Source organism: Lynx rufus, unplaced genomic scaffold, assembly GCF_022079265.1.
Source record: "Lynx rufus isolate CCGP_SWC_20201006 ecotype Redwood Valley unplaced genomic scaffold, mLynRuf1.p SCAF_21, whole genome shotgun sequence".
NCBI classification, from domain to species: domain Eukaryota; kingdom Metazoa; phylum Chordata; class Mammalia; order Carnivora; family Felidae; genus Lynx; species Lynx rufus.
In genome coordinates this window covers 18,350,057-18,365,729 of record NW_025814836.1, presented here as the reverse complement: position 1 = coordinate 18,365,729, position 15,673 = coordinate 18,350,057, and the positions used below count along the sequence as shown (strand labels likewise).

General features: G+C 44.4%; 1 protein-coding gene across 3 annotated transcripts in view; it reads left to right on the top strand.

Moving 5' to 3' along the window:
• Positions 1-15,262, top strand: part of SV2B (synaptic vesicle glycoprotein 2B) — a 79,417-nt gene extending 64,155 nt beyond the window's left edge. For 2 of the 3 annotated variants that reach the window (XM_047086802.1, XM_047086800.1), the window contains 4 exons: positions 3,948-4,081; positions 7,650-7,850; positions 12,274-12,433; positions 15,079-15,262. In XM_047086802.1, coding sequence (XP_046942758.1) covers positions 3,948-4,081; positions 7,650-7,850; positions 12,274-12,433; positions 15,079-15,262 — 679 coding nt within the window. The remainder of the gene's footprint in view (positions 1-3,947; positions 4,082-7,649; positions 7,851-12,273; positions 12,434-15,078) is intronic. The other variant, XM_047086801.1, reaches the window with a different exon arrangement.
• The last annotated feature ends 411 nt before the right edge of the window (positions 15,263-15,673 follow it).

The window sequence follows — 15,673 nt, the reverse complement described above, 5'->3', positions numbered from 1 at the left end:
ACTCATAAAATATGCCATGGCCCTTTCTCCTTTTATCTCTTTCTTTATAACTTTGGCTTTTTATAACTCACTTGGAGATACATTTTAAGGTCTGCTTGCGTCAGGCCCATTATGATTTATGGCTCTGCTCCCTCACCCACCCTCGCCAGAACATTAAAATATATCTGAAGGCCACATCAGCAGCCTATTACTATATTAAAGAGAAGGATATATTAAGAAAGGCAAAGACCTGAGACAGGCTCCAGGAATAGCTTTCCTGAGTAAACATATCCAGCATACGAATCACATTAATTTTGAAATCAAAGGCATCTTCCTGTAACAAAAGGCTTACCGATTCATTTCTCCATGGAAACCTGAAGAGTTCAGTGATAGCCTTTGGAGGCCCGTTTAAAAGTCTGTAGCACATCTGACCCTATGAAACATCGTACAAAATAATTTGGCCTCTGCCTCTGGTGATTCTGGTTAAGTGGTCTAGGCATATAGGAGACAGCATCCTTCACAGCAGTCTTCTGTTGTGTTCTGTTGCAAGAGGTCTGGGGACCTCTCTTTGAGAAGCACACGCTCAGGCCTTCTTACTGGGTGGGGGTCGTTTTGCAGAAGCTAGCGACAGGTGAATCTAGATTAGGGCTGTTAGCAAAATACAATATAGCATGAAGGAAAAGGGGAACTGGTCATCATATGTGGTCATGGACTGAATTATGTGGTGGCCCTGAAGGGGTACAATGAGTCTCAGCAGCCTGTGCTACCTCTGTCACTGTGATTCCCACTGTATTGTGTGTTGTCTGTTTGCTTGGCTTGTTCTCCAATTAGACTTGAAGGCAGAGACCATGTCTTTCTTCTCTGTATTCATAGCACCTAATACCATGCTAAGTTGAGTTTTGCTGAAGACTGAGTGTATAAATACATGAATAGACAAATGAACGAATGGGTTGTAATTCTCCACAAATCACATCCAAGGCTTCTAGCTTACAGGTTTGACCTAGCTTGGGAAAGGCCCGGCAGAGGAAGAAGTTAGTTCATGTATGTCAGTCCACGTTTTTTGGTTTTTAAAAAAAATTTTTTTAACGTTTATTTATTTTTGAGACAGAGACAGAGCATGAATGGGGGAGGGTCAGAGAGAGAGGGAGACACAGAATCTGAAACAGGCTCCAGGTTCTGAGCTGTCAGCACAGAGCCCGACATGGGGCTCGAACTCACGGACCGTGAGATCGTGACCTGAGCCGAAGTCGGATGCTTAACCGACTGAGCCACCCAGGTGCCCCTGGTCCACGTTTTTGAATGTAAGATAGTTTTTTCCTAGTAAGGAGTTGGACTAGAGCAGTACTTCCAAATGTGGCTGCATCTCAGAGTCATGTAGATGCTTCCCCCTTATTAGTTGTTTCGTTTTTAAGTGACAAGTGTATATATGTGTGGTATAAAGGAAGGATTGACATTATCTCATTCCTGACCCCCACTGCACCTCCCTAGGGCCAACCACACCTACCAGTTTCTTTTGCAACTTTTTGGATATATTCTATGCATCAGAGGTGATGTACCATATCTTTTCTTACGGGAACGCTCACATGCTAGAGACACTATATTACACTTGATTTTTTTTTTCAGTTAACAATATACCTTGAAGATTATTCCATATTGAGACATGCAGATCTACCTAATAACTGTAACAGCCAAATGTGATTCCACTGTGTGCTATCTATCTACCTGTCTACCTACCTACCTACGTACCCATAATCCTTCTAGTAATCAATTCTTATAAGAAATGTTACGGGGCTCCTGGGTGGCTCAGTCCGTTAAGCGTCCGACTGCAGCTCAGGTCATGATTTCACAGTTCGTGGGTTTGAGCCCCGCATCGAGCTCTGTGCTGACAGCTCAGAGCCTGGAGCCTGCTTCAGATTCTGTGTCTCCCTCCCTGCCCCTTCCCTGCTCATGCTCCGTGTCTCAAAAGTAACTAAATGTTAAAAACAATTAAAAAAAAAAAAAGAAATGTTGCTGGGTGGCTCAGTCGCTTAAGCGCCTGACTGTTGATTTTGGCTGAGGTCATGATCTCATGGTTGTGAGATTGAGCCCCAAGTTGGGCTCCACAATGAGCATGCAGCTTGATTAAGAGTTTCTCTCTCCTTCTGCCCCTCCCCCAACTCATGCTCATGTTCTCTCTCTCTCTCTCTCTCAAAAAGAAAAAAAAAAGAGATGTTGCAATGAGCATCAGTGAATGCTTCTCTTTGAATGTATGAGCAGGTATAGGTAGGATAAATTATTTCTTTCTTTCTTTCTTTTTTTCTTTCTTTCTTTCTTTCTCTCATTTTAATTTATTGTCAAGTTAGTTAACGTATAGTGTATACAGTGTGCTCTTGGTTTTGGGGGTAGATTCCAGTGATTCATCACCTAAATACAACACCCAGTGCTCATCCCAACAAGTGCCCTCCTCAATGCCCATCACCCATTTTCCCCTCACCCCTGCCCACCCCCCCATCAACCCTCAGTTTGTTCTCTGCATTCAAGAGTCTCTTATGGTATTATGCCAAGTGAAATAAGTCAGTCAGGGAAAGACAGATATCATATGTTTTCACCCATATGTGGAACTTGAGAAACTTAATGGAGGACCATTGAGGGAAGGGAAGGGGAAAAACTAGTTTCAAACGGAGAGGCAGGCAAACCGTAGGATAAATTCTTCAAGGCGGGATTTCTAGGTCAAAGCGATTACACACTTAAAATTTTGCAAAACTGCTCCCCAAGGAGGCTACACCAATTATATTCTATCAACCGTGTGAATGAGAGTGCCTGTCCCTCCAGATCTTGGTTGGGGAAATCTTTAAAATGAAGACGCTCAGTTCCTCCCAAATCTATTGCTTCCAAACCTACTAAGACCAGCTGAGGGAACTGCATGTTCTTAAAGCTCCGCTTAGAGTGACATTTTATCAATATTTTCATTTCACACTATCCCACATGTCAATGAGTCTGATGCATAAGGTCCATGACCGTATTGGGAATCACCAGGTGCTGTAGAAGATCCTGTATCTACCGGGTGTAGGCACAAGCTTCCTCACTCCTGCTGCCCTCCCGCCTTTATAAACACCAGCTAAGGAACAGGGACTAGTCTAGGTCAAAAATAATGTTTTAGTCCTTTTTAAAAAAAGTTCTAAATGTTTCTTTATTTATAATAACATTAGTCAAGTAAAAAAAAAACCTACCAGGACAAATCAGGAGAAGGGAGAAGGAGAGACTGTAGTAAAAAGGAAAAGCTTTATATTATTTTAGTACATTTAAAGGCATTTTTTTCTTACTTTCTGAACATAGGGCCAGCATTTTCATTTTACTCTGGACCCCACAAATTATGTAACCAGCCATTGTTAACAAGCCTTCCAATGATTCTGATATACGGGCAGGATTGAGAGCCACTGAAGCAAGTGATCTTTTTTTTTTTTAATTTTAATTTTATTTAATTAAAAAAAATTTAATGTTTATTTTTGAGAGAGACAGATGCGAGTGGGGGAATGGCAGAGGGAGACACAGAATCTAAAGCAAGCTCCAGGCTCCTAGCTGTCAGCACAGAGCCCGATGAGGGGCTCATACTCAGGAATGGTGAGATCATGACCTGAGCTGAAGTCGGTCACTTAACTGACACTCAACCTACTGAGCCACCCAGGTGCCCCAAATGATCTTTAAAAAAAAATTATTATTATTTAAATTCAAGTTAGTTAACATACAATGTAGTCTTGGTTTCAGGAGTAGAACCCAGTGATTCTCCTACATATAAGATCCGTATGCTGAAAAGTACAGAAAGCTTATGAAATAAATTGAAGAAGACACAAAGAAATGGAAAAACACTCCATGTTTCAGCACCTTTGGTTTGAAGTTCTCCATTTTCTGCCTTTCTGTGCTTTTGATTTTGGTCTCAAGTCTTCTTTCTGCCTGGCTGAATCACTCAGGGGCTAATGTCTTTCCCACAGGTTCACAAAGATGTACTTTAAACACGTACTCTTTGAGGACACATTCTTTGATGAGTGCTATTTTCAAGATGTTACATCTACTGATACCTATTTCAAAAACTGCACCATTGAATCAACCACCTTCTACAACACAGGTAAGGACATGGGTGGTGTGGGTGTGCTGGGTCAAGGGTCTTGGACTAGCCTTATCTAAGACACGATAGTCTCAGTCATAAGCTTTAGGGGTCGGTAGCAAGGTATTTACAGATGTGACTACTGAGTCTCACTCAGGTTGGAAAAATGGGTTCTCACCCTAGGTATGGCATGGATTAGTTGCACAGTCTTTGCCAATGGATTTATTTTGTCTGCATGTTTTATTGCACGTGAAGCGAGAAACAAAAGTTTGGGTGAGCGCTCTAGTCTCGAGGAGACTGATGATATGTGCTACAGGTCCTCAGCAGGAACAAAATATAACACAGATGAGGGGTGTGTGGGTGGCTCAGTCGGTTGAGTGTCCTGCTCTTGATTTCGGCTCAGGTCATGATCTCACAGTTCATGAAATTAAGCCCTTTACATTCTGACAGCCTGCTTGGGATTCTCTCTCTCCCTCTCTCTCTGCCCCCTCCCCCTGCTCACACATGCGCTCTCTCTCTCTCTCTCTCTCTCTCTCTCAAAATGAATGGATAAAGAAGATGTGATATGTACAGACACACACACACACACACACACACACACACACACACACAATGGAATATTACTCGGTGATGAAAAAGAATGAAATCTTGCCATTTGCAACAATATGGATGGAACTGGAAGGTATTATGCTAAGTGAAATAAGTCAGTCAGAAAAAGACAGATATCGTATATTTTCACTCATTTGTGGAATTTGAGAAACTTAACAGGTGATCATAGGGAAAGGGAAGGAAAAATAAGGTAAAAACAGAGAGGGAGGCAAACCACAAGAAATTCTTAAATACAGAGAACAAACTGAGGGTTCATGGGGGCGGGAGGCTTGGGGGGGTGGGGAAAATGGGTGTTGGGCATTAAGGAGGGCGCTTGTTGGATGAGCATTGGTGTTGTATGTAAGTGATGAATCACAGGAACCTACTCCCAAAGCCAAGACTATACCATATATATCGTATGTTAGCTAACTTGACAATGAAGTATTTTAAAAAATGTAATTTTACTTGATTCTTTTACTTTTTTTAATGTGGCTACTAGAACATTTAAATTTATGTAAGTTGTTCACATCATATTACTATTGAACCGTGCTAGCAAATACAGTTGTAATTACGTATATGAGAAATTATACATGTGTAAAGAACATCTGGAATTGTCTTTAATATTAACTGACAGAGGCTTTGTTAAATAAAACAAGATACATCAAAACAATAATTAAAAAAATAAATAAACAACATTAAAAAATAAGGCACAGATGAAAACCCAGGGTTCCAGGAAGGCTGCATTTTACGTACACGGGTTGCTCTTGAAGACCTCGCAGAATTTGAATCTTGCAAAATTCAAGAGTCATGTTCTCACAATAATGAAGGAAAAGGAAAAATTGTATGTTTTCAAGGTTTGTGCATGAAGTGAGATGATAAGAATATTTTAAAATCGTACCATTTCAGATTTCCATGATTAAAAAAAGTTCACAAAATCCCACCAGGCCACCTCTCCTTGTTACTTTTACTACATCATACGTTAACATACCAGGTCAAGTTGGGATGTAGGGAAACTACCTGAGTTTTACCAGGGGCTCCACCTACATTGTCTCCAGTGAGAAATGCACGATTATTCCCATCTTATAGCTGAGGAAACCCAGGATCACGCATCTTGCCCAAGGCCACAGGGAGCTTGGATTTATTCCTTAGTTGTTTGGCTCTGAAGTCTGTCATCTTGTCACGGAACTCCATGCATCATGCCATATCAGTGCGTTCTCCCTGGCATCAGCACCAGGGTTTATGCAAGAACATCTTTTTCTTCTATCAGGTCAGCCTCAAAAGGTTCAATGTCTGGCCTCCAAATATCCCTCAGTCTCTAAATAATCCATTATGAGATTTACCTTCCTAAATTATTTTTTTTAGCCTGAACTTAAAAAAAATGAGAGCTATACATTTCCTATTTGTCATTAAAACCTGACGAATCTTTTAGTTTCTTCTTTCAAGAAGAAAGTTTTTTAAGTTTATTTATTTGTTTTGAGAGAAAGAGAGACAGAGAGAGAGAGAGAGAGAGAGAGAGAGAGAGTGCGCATGAGCACAATCAGGGGAGCAGCAGTGAGAGAGAGGGAAAGAGAGAGAATCCCAAGCAGGCTCCGCCCTGTCAGCACAGTGCCCAATGCGGGGCTCGAGCTCACGAACCGTGAGATCATGACCTGAGTTGAAACCAAGAGTTGGACATTTAATCAACTGAACCACAATGCGCCCCTCTTCTTTCAAGCTTTAATGTTGCCTCCTTGTTTGCATACTTTTACATGGGGATTTCTGAGAACACCTGTAGTCATGAAATGTCAGTGGGCTGGGAAGTGATGGAGATAATCAGGTGTAATTTTCTAATTTTGTAGGAGGGAGTTTGGGAAGGTTAAAGAGGGTCAACAGCAGAGCCGATTCCCGAAAGGCAGGTTTCCTGAGAGCCCACGTAGGCGATCTTTCTGCAAGAACAGTTGGTGGTAGAAGGTGCTGGAAGACTTGGGAACTAGTTTTAAAGCAAATGGTTTATACTTTTTAAAGACTTTATGTTTTTGGACATGATTTAGGTTTACAATGAAATTGGAAAGAAGGTACAGAGATTTCCATGTAACTCCTGCCCCACCCCCCTCCCTGATTATCAACATCCCCCTACTAGAGGGGTGCATTTGTTACCATTGATGAACCTGTACTGGTATATCAGGATCATCTCAAGTCCAGAGTTGACGGTAGGGATCACTCTTGATGTTGAGCATTTTATGGGCTTGGACAAATGGATGATGGCATATATTCATCATTACCATGCCATATAGAGTATTTTTACTGCCCTAAAAATCCTCTGTGCTCTCCATAATCACCACCCCCTGATTCCCATCCTGGACACCACTGAGCAGATGGTTTTTTTTTTGAAGAATGTTCAGGTTTCTGCGTGGGCTCTGGACCTAATTCTCTCTCTTTTTAAAAATTTTTTTAATGTTTATTTATTTTTGAGAGAGAGAGAGAGAGAGAGAGAGAAGACGAGCTGGGGAGGGGCAGAGAGAGAGGGAGGCACAGAATCTGAAGCAGCCTCCAGGCTCTGAGCTGTCAGCACAGAGCCCGACATGGGGCTTGAACTCACGGACCACGAGATCATGACCTGAGCCAAAGACGGATACTTAACCAACTGAGCCACCCAGGCGTCCCTGGACGGAATACTCTTGTCTTCTGCTTCCGATAAGCTGGTAGCCTTGGACCTTGGTGTCATCTCATTGATAGAAACAGGCTGTTCTGTAGCCTGAGAGATGACATATTCAGGCATGTCTCTCAGTGAGTGTTCCTTACATTTTCCTTATAGGAAGTTGAAGCCGTCCTTACATTTTTAGAGTTTCCTCTCTTCATTCATACCTGGCCACATGTTGCCTTGACTTTGAGACTGTCTGATTGCCAGAGGCTTGTGGCAGCCTGCCCGTGGAAGGGGCGTGACTTCATCCCTTCCTCTGCCCCATCTCTCCCCAGCCCCCCGTCCACTTGCCACGAGCCAAAGGTTTCCTTCTCTCCCCAGACCTCTACGAGCATAAGTTCATCAACTGCCGGTTTATCAACAGCACCTTTCTGAAGCAGAAAGAAGGCTGCCACATGGACTTTGAGCAAGATAATGACTTCCTGATTTACCTCGTCAGCTTCCTTGGCAGTCTGTCTGTGTTGCCTGGGAACATCATTTCTGCTCTGCTCATGGACAAAGTTGGAAGACTCAAGATGATCGGTGAGTAGTCAGGCATGCCGCCTCTCCTCCAGTAGGTAAGGACGGTGGCTTTCAAGCGTAATAAAGAAGCAGAGTTTTTTTCTTTTCCTTGAAGAAATCTCCCACTGGAAACCAAACAGATGAGACGGCATCTGCTGGTGTAGGAGCCAAGGGGGCAGGCATGTTTCCAAAACCCCAGGACTCCACGGAGGTAGTTTGAGACCCACGGTCCAGGTCAGGGAGTCCTCTTTAATTTCCTGACTGAGCGATTCTTTGACAGTCATGGTATTAGCACTTCAGTAAGGATATTAAATATATCCGCTCTACCCACTGTGTATGATTATTGTCAGAAAAATATATAAAGTGCTCTTAGATGAACATCGATTCATTTGCAGGCTTTAAAATAAATTGCATTACTTATTATTATTTAGTAGTGTTAACACTTGGGCTTTGGAGATGGACAGAATTGTGTTGGAGTCCTCCTGAGGCTTATTTGACTTTGGAAATGTTCCTTTATTTCTCCAGGCCTCAGTTTCCTTATCGGTAACTGTACCTGGCTGGCGCGTCGTGTCGCCAGAGGATCTCACAGTGCTTGGTGCACAGATGGTCCTTAAAAATGGTGGCAGCATTCACGTACTTTGCTTCACTGCACCAGGATCCCCAGAAGTTTGCTACAGAAACAAGAACCAAAAAGTACACACCCAGGGCCAGGAAAAACATACATTAGAATATATATATTGTCAGCCCAGGGTGGGGACCAGAACAACACACGGATTCACATGTCGTGAAGGGTCTGCTCTAGGGTTGCAGCTGATCAGGAAAATTAATACCAACTCCCCAGCAGTGAAGTTCAAAGGCAAAGAAAATAAGTCACGTCGTTTTGTCAGAGAAGAACAAATCAATCAGGTAGATCTTCGCAAGGGAATCTTTTCCTGATGTTGGGCTCATATTGAATATTGTTGTTATAGAGGAGCATAGATATTTGGAAGGGTAAGCACAAGACATGGCTGTGATTTCAGCTTTTTCTTTTTTAAGTTTATCTATTTTGAGAGAGAGACAGCAGGAGTTGGGGAGGGACAGAGAGAGACAGAGAGAGAGAGAGAGAGAGAGAGAGAGAGAGAATCCCAAGCAGGCTCTGCACTGTCAGCTCAGAGCCCGATGTCAGTTGAACTCATGAACCATGAGATCATGGCCTGAGCCCAAACTGAGAGTTAGACGCTTGACCGACTGAGCCCCCCCAGGCGCCCCAGCATGAGTTCAGCTTTTTAAGTGTGTGGTGAGGATAGGGTCATCTCTAGGCATGGAAGATTGAGCTGTCTCCTGTGTACTGGTTAGACCCGAGTCCCCTGAGGGAAGGACAGTGTTTTCTAACTCCGGCAATGCCCAAGCTTTTCTGAGGAAGGGGCTACACCATGCATAAGACCAGTGGCTGGGAGTCAGGTGACCATCTTGGCCAACATTCTCTTTATGAGTCTGCACACCTTCCTTTCCTTCTGCGAGCTTATATTACACAGTTGTTAAAGTACTACCTCTGTTTGCTCCAATGAGATAAGGCACGTGAGCATAGGCATGTGACATTTCTGCCCTTCTGCCACTGGCCTCTTGAGTCCCAGGCTGAATAGTGAATCCTGAGGTTGAGGCCTGGGGTAGCCCGGGACGTCTTTGGGAAGGCAGGGCCTGTGAGGAATGGGGTGGGTGCCCATGTGCAGGGGCGTGGCTCACTGCCCAGAGCAGGCACATGTTCCCCAATGGAGACAGCGGGAAGGTTGGGCCCCGGGGAGAAGGCAGGACAGGGAGAGAGCAGACATCCCCTTCACCGCTACTGAAGCTCTCCTTAGCACTGTGAATGTACCCCAGATCAAAACTGATTTCTGGCATGCTCCCCAAATTGGATAACTGGAACTAATATTTCTCATTCTTTATGTTCTACACATTTAAAAAAAATGTATTTATTTAAAAAAAATTTTATTAAAAGTTTATTTTTGAGAGATAGAGAGGGTGCAAACAGGGGAGGGGCAGAGAGAAAAAGGGAGACACAGAATTCGAGTCAGACTCCAGGCTCTGAGCTGTCAGCACAGAGCCCGGTGTGGGGCTCGAACCCATGAACCACGAGATCATGACCTGGGCGGAAGTCAGGTGCTTCACCAACCGAGCCACCCAGGCTCCCCTATGTTCTACTCTCTTATTAGCATCTGTATTTTGTTTCTCTGGTTCTGTTGAGAGCTCAGACCGTTCTTTCTTTGATCTTTAGTAGAAAGCCTGGCATGCCGTGGACCAACTGTGATATTATCAGTGCGCAGCAGATGCTCAATAAATGTCTCAATGGCGTGTGGGTGACCTGTTTTGAAATAGCCTTTCCACGAAAGGAAATGGCTATTTCCTCAAATTCCCTGCAGAATCTGCGAGGGCAGAGTTCGTCCTGTTTGCAATGCTGTGCTGTTTCCTGGGTTGAACTAGCGTCTTGTTAACAAGGGTAGAAGTTTTCCTGATGAGACCGTTAGTCCTCGTGTATTCATTCAATAAGGAATAATTTATGTGGCGCATACTCTCTGCCAGGTTGTGCGGTAGACAATGAGAACACGGTGGTAATTGAGACAGACACTGTCCTTATGCTCACAGAGCAAATGATCTATTGGGAGAGAGAGACAGAAACTAGAAAGTTCATTTAACGAACACTTACGAAGCACGTATTATAGGTCAGGCTTTGTGCCAAGCATTTTGTTAATATTAACATATTTAACACTCGAAATAAACCTGTGAGGTAGGTCCTGTTTTTGCCCACACTTTACAGATGGGGAAAGTGAGGCAGCACAGAGAGGTTATGAGACTTGCTCAGTGTCACACAGGGGAAGCAGGGATTTGAACTCAGGCCTCTCAATCACAAGTGAAAGGAATTAACCAAGGATCTATAGGGGGCCACAAGGATCTACGGTAGGATTACCTAACATAGATGAGATGCCAGTTCCTCAACTATCACTTGATTCATTTGACGGTCATATTTTGTATTCAACAAACAGCTGTCAACATTTATTGTAAGCCAAGTGCCATGGCTGGCCACTTTGAGGGAGGCATGCGTTTAGATGATAGGGTTCTCAAGTAGATGTTTGTCTCCTTCCTCACTGTTTGGAAAGAGATTACAAGGTGACCTGCTCACAGCCCTACCCCTTCCCAGAATCAGCAGAACCCAGGCGATGCTTACCATGTCCCGGCTCATCAGCAGGGTTTGGCCTCAATCTTCGCAGCTCCAGGTCTGAGTGTGACATTCCAGGCAGAGGCCCCCCAGGAGGCACTTGTTGGTGAGACCAGGCCCCCAACATGGCTTCTTGGCAACTGGAGGACCTGTCTTCCCCACCCCCACCTCCCCCCCACCCCCGGTTGCCTGGTGGGGCGCCTTGGCCTGTTTCCCAGCTGGTAATTTGCAAGCGGCTTTCTTTCTTTCTGCTAACCATTCTCACCGCATTTCCAGCCAGACCCCTGGTCTATGCTGTGCGTCCACTCCACACTTCCCAAGCTCTTCTGGGCCAGGCTGGGTGGGTTGGATTTGGGCAGCCTTTGACACAGCCTTCTTTCAGTGGGACCTCTTATCATTAGCTGGGTCAGCCAGAGTGCTGGTGGGAAAAAGAAGCCACCCCTGAGAGTTCTAGTGAAGAGACTTTATTGATGGGATGTGACTTTTAGAGGGGTGGGCAGGGCTATGGGAACAAATAAGGCAGATGAGGCACCCAGATGCTAGCAGAAGTGGCAGCAGTTTCTGCCTCTAGGGTTACAGGGAAAAAAAATAGCCCAGTGAGAACTGGAACCATGGAGGTGGAGGCTCCTGGAAGGAACCATAGTCCTGTGGGGGCTGCAGCCATCACCAAAACGGGGCTTATAAATGGGATGGGAATTGGGAAGAAACACTCCAACCCCTCTCCGCTCCCAGCTGACAAGGTATGCAGTCTCTGGGGGTAGCTTCTCAGGGCACAGGGCAGGGCTGAGAAGGGCAGGTCAGATATCTGGGCCGGAGATGGGAATAAATGAAGAATTAACAGCCGGCCTTTCAGGTTTTCTTCGGCAGCCCATTGATGGTTATGCTCTCAATAGCAGGTAAGCTCCATGAGGTGGTTTTGATACTCATGTATCTCAGGCACCCAGAACAATGTCTGGGACATAGATTTTCAACTAGGGCCCTCTCTGGCTCATCCCCAGTAATTCTGGGCTGGGCAGCACCACAGCATGAGGATTTCAAAATCCTTCTCGGGGGCTAACTCTGGTGACATGACCCAAGCAGAAGGCTCTGCTCCCATGACCGGAGCACCATGTTTGGGGCCTCAAGCTGTGCTTTCTCCGTGTAGAGATAGACCTGTTGCACAGGCTGCACCTGTGAAGGTGGGAGAAGGGGAAAGACTGGTGGGTGACAGTCTTGTCTTCATTTTTTTCTTCTGCCCTTGACCTCCCCCTGTAGGTGGCTCCATGCTGATCTCCGCGGTCTGCTGCTTCTTCCTGTTTTTTGGCAACAGCGAGTCTGAGATGATTGGCTGGCAGTGCCTGTTCTGTGGGACCAGCATTGCAGCCTGGAATGCTCTGGATGTGATCACGGTGGAACTATATCCTACCAACCAGAGGTCAGTTCTTCCCTGGGCTTCCCTCTGGGAGTTGTTTGGACTTCTGTGGCCAGAGGTCTACCCGTTCCAAGATCCTCCGTTGCTGCCATCTTGGTCTTCCGGGTGTTTTGTGAGCAAAGCATCTCTTAAGCTGTTGAGTTTCTCCTGTAGGGGGCCCAGCAGAGGCATGGAGATGAGCAGGCTAAAGCCTGATAGGGTGGAGTGGGTGGCTAGATACAAAGGACAGGTGCGAACCATGTTCAGGAGAGAGGAATGAGGGTGACACCGTATGTGTCATGCAATCCAAAGAGAGGTGAGGATAGGTCTCCGTTGGGAGATATGGGACAAAGATGAGGAACTAGATAAACAAAAGGTAGATGAGAGGTAAGGGAAGATAAAGGTAGGGATGAGGCATGATGGTCTAGGGCATGTGCAGAGAACGTGGTAGGGAAGCCCAGCATTTACTTTTATTTTGTGCAAGCCATATGAGAAGAGTCCTAGTTTAAAGGCGTAGGGTCAAGGCCATTACGTAGCAGTTATTTCTCGTTATGGAGAAGGAGTTGTGAGTTTGAAGGGTAGCAGGTAAAGTGGTCCTGTGGTCACAAAGGAGTGTGAAGAGGGGGAGCCAAACCATAAGAGACTCCTAAAAACTGAGAATAAACTGAGGGTTGATGGGGGGTGGGAGGGAGGGGAGGGTAGGTGATGAGCATTGAGGAGGGCACCTGTGGGGATGAGCACTGGGTATTGGATGGAAACCAATGTGACAATAAATGTCATATTAAAAAAAAAAAGGAGTGTGAAGTGATATGGAAGGCAGGTGAATGAAATTCTGCAAAATATCTTAATGATATTCTCCAAATGGGTGACAGAAGTGTTGGAATATGGATAGCGTCCCATATTTGGAGCCCCCCTCCCCTGAACCAAAGAGCTTTCTAAGCTTTACAAAAAATAAGAGGAGGAAAAATTATCATTATATCAACAGTATATGATTTTACATCTATGAAACTCAAGACAATTAACTAAAGAGACTGCTGTAAACAATAAAATAATTTGATAAGGTGGTCAATAATAAAAGTAACTTAGCTGCATATGGAATTTACAAATATATCACCACATTTAAAAACGAAATTGAATTCCATTTAATAATAGAAGAAATCGTAAAATATCTAGGAATCAATTTGTTAAGAAAAGTGAAACACTTAGGTTTCACTACCAACCAGAGGTCAGTTCTTCCCTGGGCTGTATGTGGAAAAAACCACACAGCTTTACTGAGAGATAGAACAGGAGACTTACATATATGTTAAGATACACCTTATGAAATTCTAAGTAGATTTAATCTTACAAACCTTTCAAATCTTCTTTAGTTTTCTTCTAACTTCAAAGAGTCCATTCAAAATTCAATGAGATATTTTCCCCCTCCCTCTGGAAACTTGGGACACCTTTGGAAATTTCATTTGGAAAAATATGCATGTGAAAATACCCAAGAAACTTCTGAAAACCAGAAGATTGGGACTGAGGGGTAGTTATCCACAAAATGATTAAAAATTATAAAAAGAATTTAAGGTACAAAAATGTGGGCACCTTCTTGATAAACCTGTGGTATGAAATATATTAATAAAAGAACTATTTTACTTCAGGTGAAGGAAGACGATGCTGGGAATATAGTCTCTGTGTACAGACGGAGTCAAGAAAGGGTAGATGGTTCCTAACAGTTACCACTCAGGGGGCACCTGGCTGGCTCTGTCAGTGGAACCCACAGCTCTTGATCACGGGGTCTTGAGTTTGAGCCCCACGTTGAGGGTAGAAATTACTAAATAAATCAATAAATAAATGAACTTAAATATATAATAGTTACCCCTCAGAAGTGTGACTGAGGGATAATAATTAGGATTAGGCTTTGCCATGAGTGACAGAAATCTCAAAAAAATGCAGCCTTAGGAAGACAGACATTTCCTTTTTCTCTCTTGTAGAAGTCCAGAACAGGCACTGCAGGCTCTTTTAATCCCTTTCATGAGCTCTGCCAGGGTCCAAGAGAAGACCATCTCCATTCCAGGAAGTGGGAAGGGAGGAAGGAAGAGAAATGGAAGGGAAGAGAGCAAAAAGTACCACTCACGACACCTCTTAAGGAAATTTCTCAGGAGCTGCCACGTGCACCGACATCCCATTGGCTAAAACTTAGTCACATGGCCAGACTCTGCAGCAAGGGAGTCTGGGAAATGTAGTCTATATTTGGAGAAATGCTACTTAGGGACACCCAGCAGTGTCTGCCACAAGAGGGTCCGGGTGTTATTAAGGAGGAACGCTGATCCTTTCCGCCTCGTTCTCTCCATTTGTTTCAGTGTTTCACGGTTTGCATGTACTACCTGTGACAATTTCAAGAAGAGATAACATTAGAAAAGAGAAAGAAGTTTTAAGGAAACACTGCAGGATGTGAATAGTGGTGATCGCCTTTTAGTGGTGGAGTTATATAAGTTTGTATCTTTATGTTGTTCTGTATTTCCACATTTGATTTAAATGAGAATGCTTCCTGTTTAGGAAAAAGGTTCCCTTCCACACCTTCACTATACCTTCTCTCACAACAAGGAGAAGAAAGGACCCATGGTCCCGCTCATCTAAGGAAGTCTGGTTTGACTTTCACGATGACTTACTTTCTTCTTCTTTTACAGGGCCACGGCCTTTGGCATCCTCAATGGATTATGCAAATTTGGAGCCATCCTGGGAAACACCATCTTTGCTTCTTTTGTTGGGATAACCGTAGTGGTCCCCATCCTTCTGGCTGCTGCCTCTCTTGTCGGGGGTGGCCTGATCGCTCTTCGACTGCCAGAGACCCGAGAACAGGTCCTGATGTGAACACCCTCTGGGGAAAGAAAATGTTGGAAGAATCTTATCCAGGAACCTTCGATGCGCCCACGCTTCCTGTCTATCACTGTCCAGAGGACACTGTCTGGCGAACTCAGGAGGAGAAGTCGATTTTGGGACTCCTAGTTTAGGATCCATTTCAGCTGTCATTATGCTTGTAACTCAGGTGACTGATTTGGGGGTGTCCTGAATCACCTTTACAATCCCAGAGCTGTGTTCTTGGCTTCAGGTCTCCCCAGCCCAGAGCAGGGGAAGAGGGATAACACCTTCCAGAGGGTGCACACGCTGACCAAGGAGTGTGTGTTCCCCAATGGGGAGGTGCGAGGACTTATTTGCATTTCAGAATGAATTTGAGGGTGAGAAACATTTAAGCTCCTCCTCCGTAAAGTTCCTTGGAGTCCA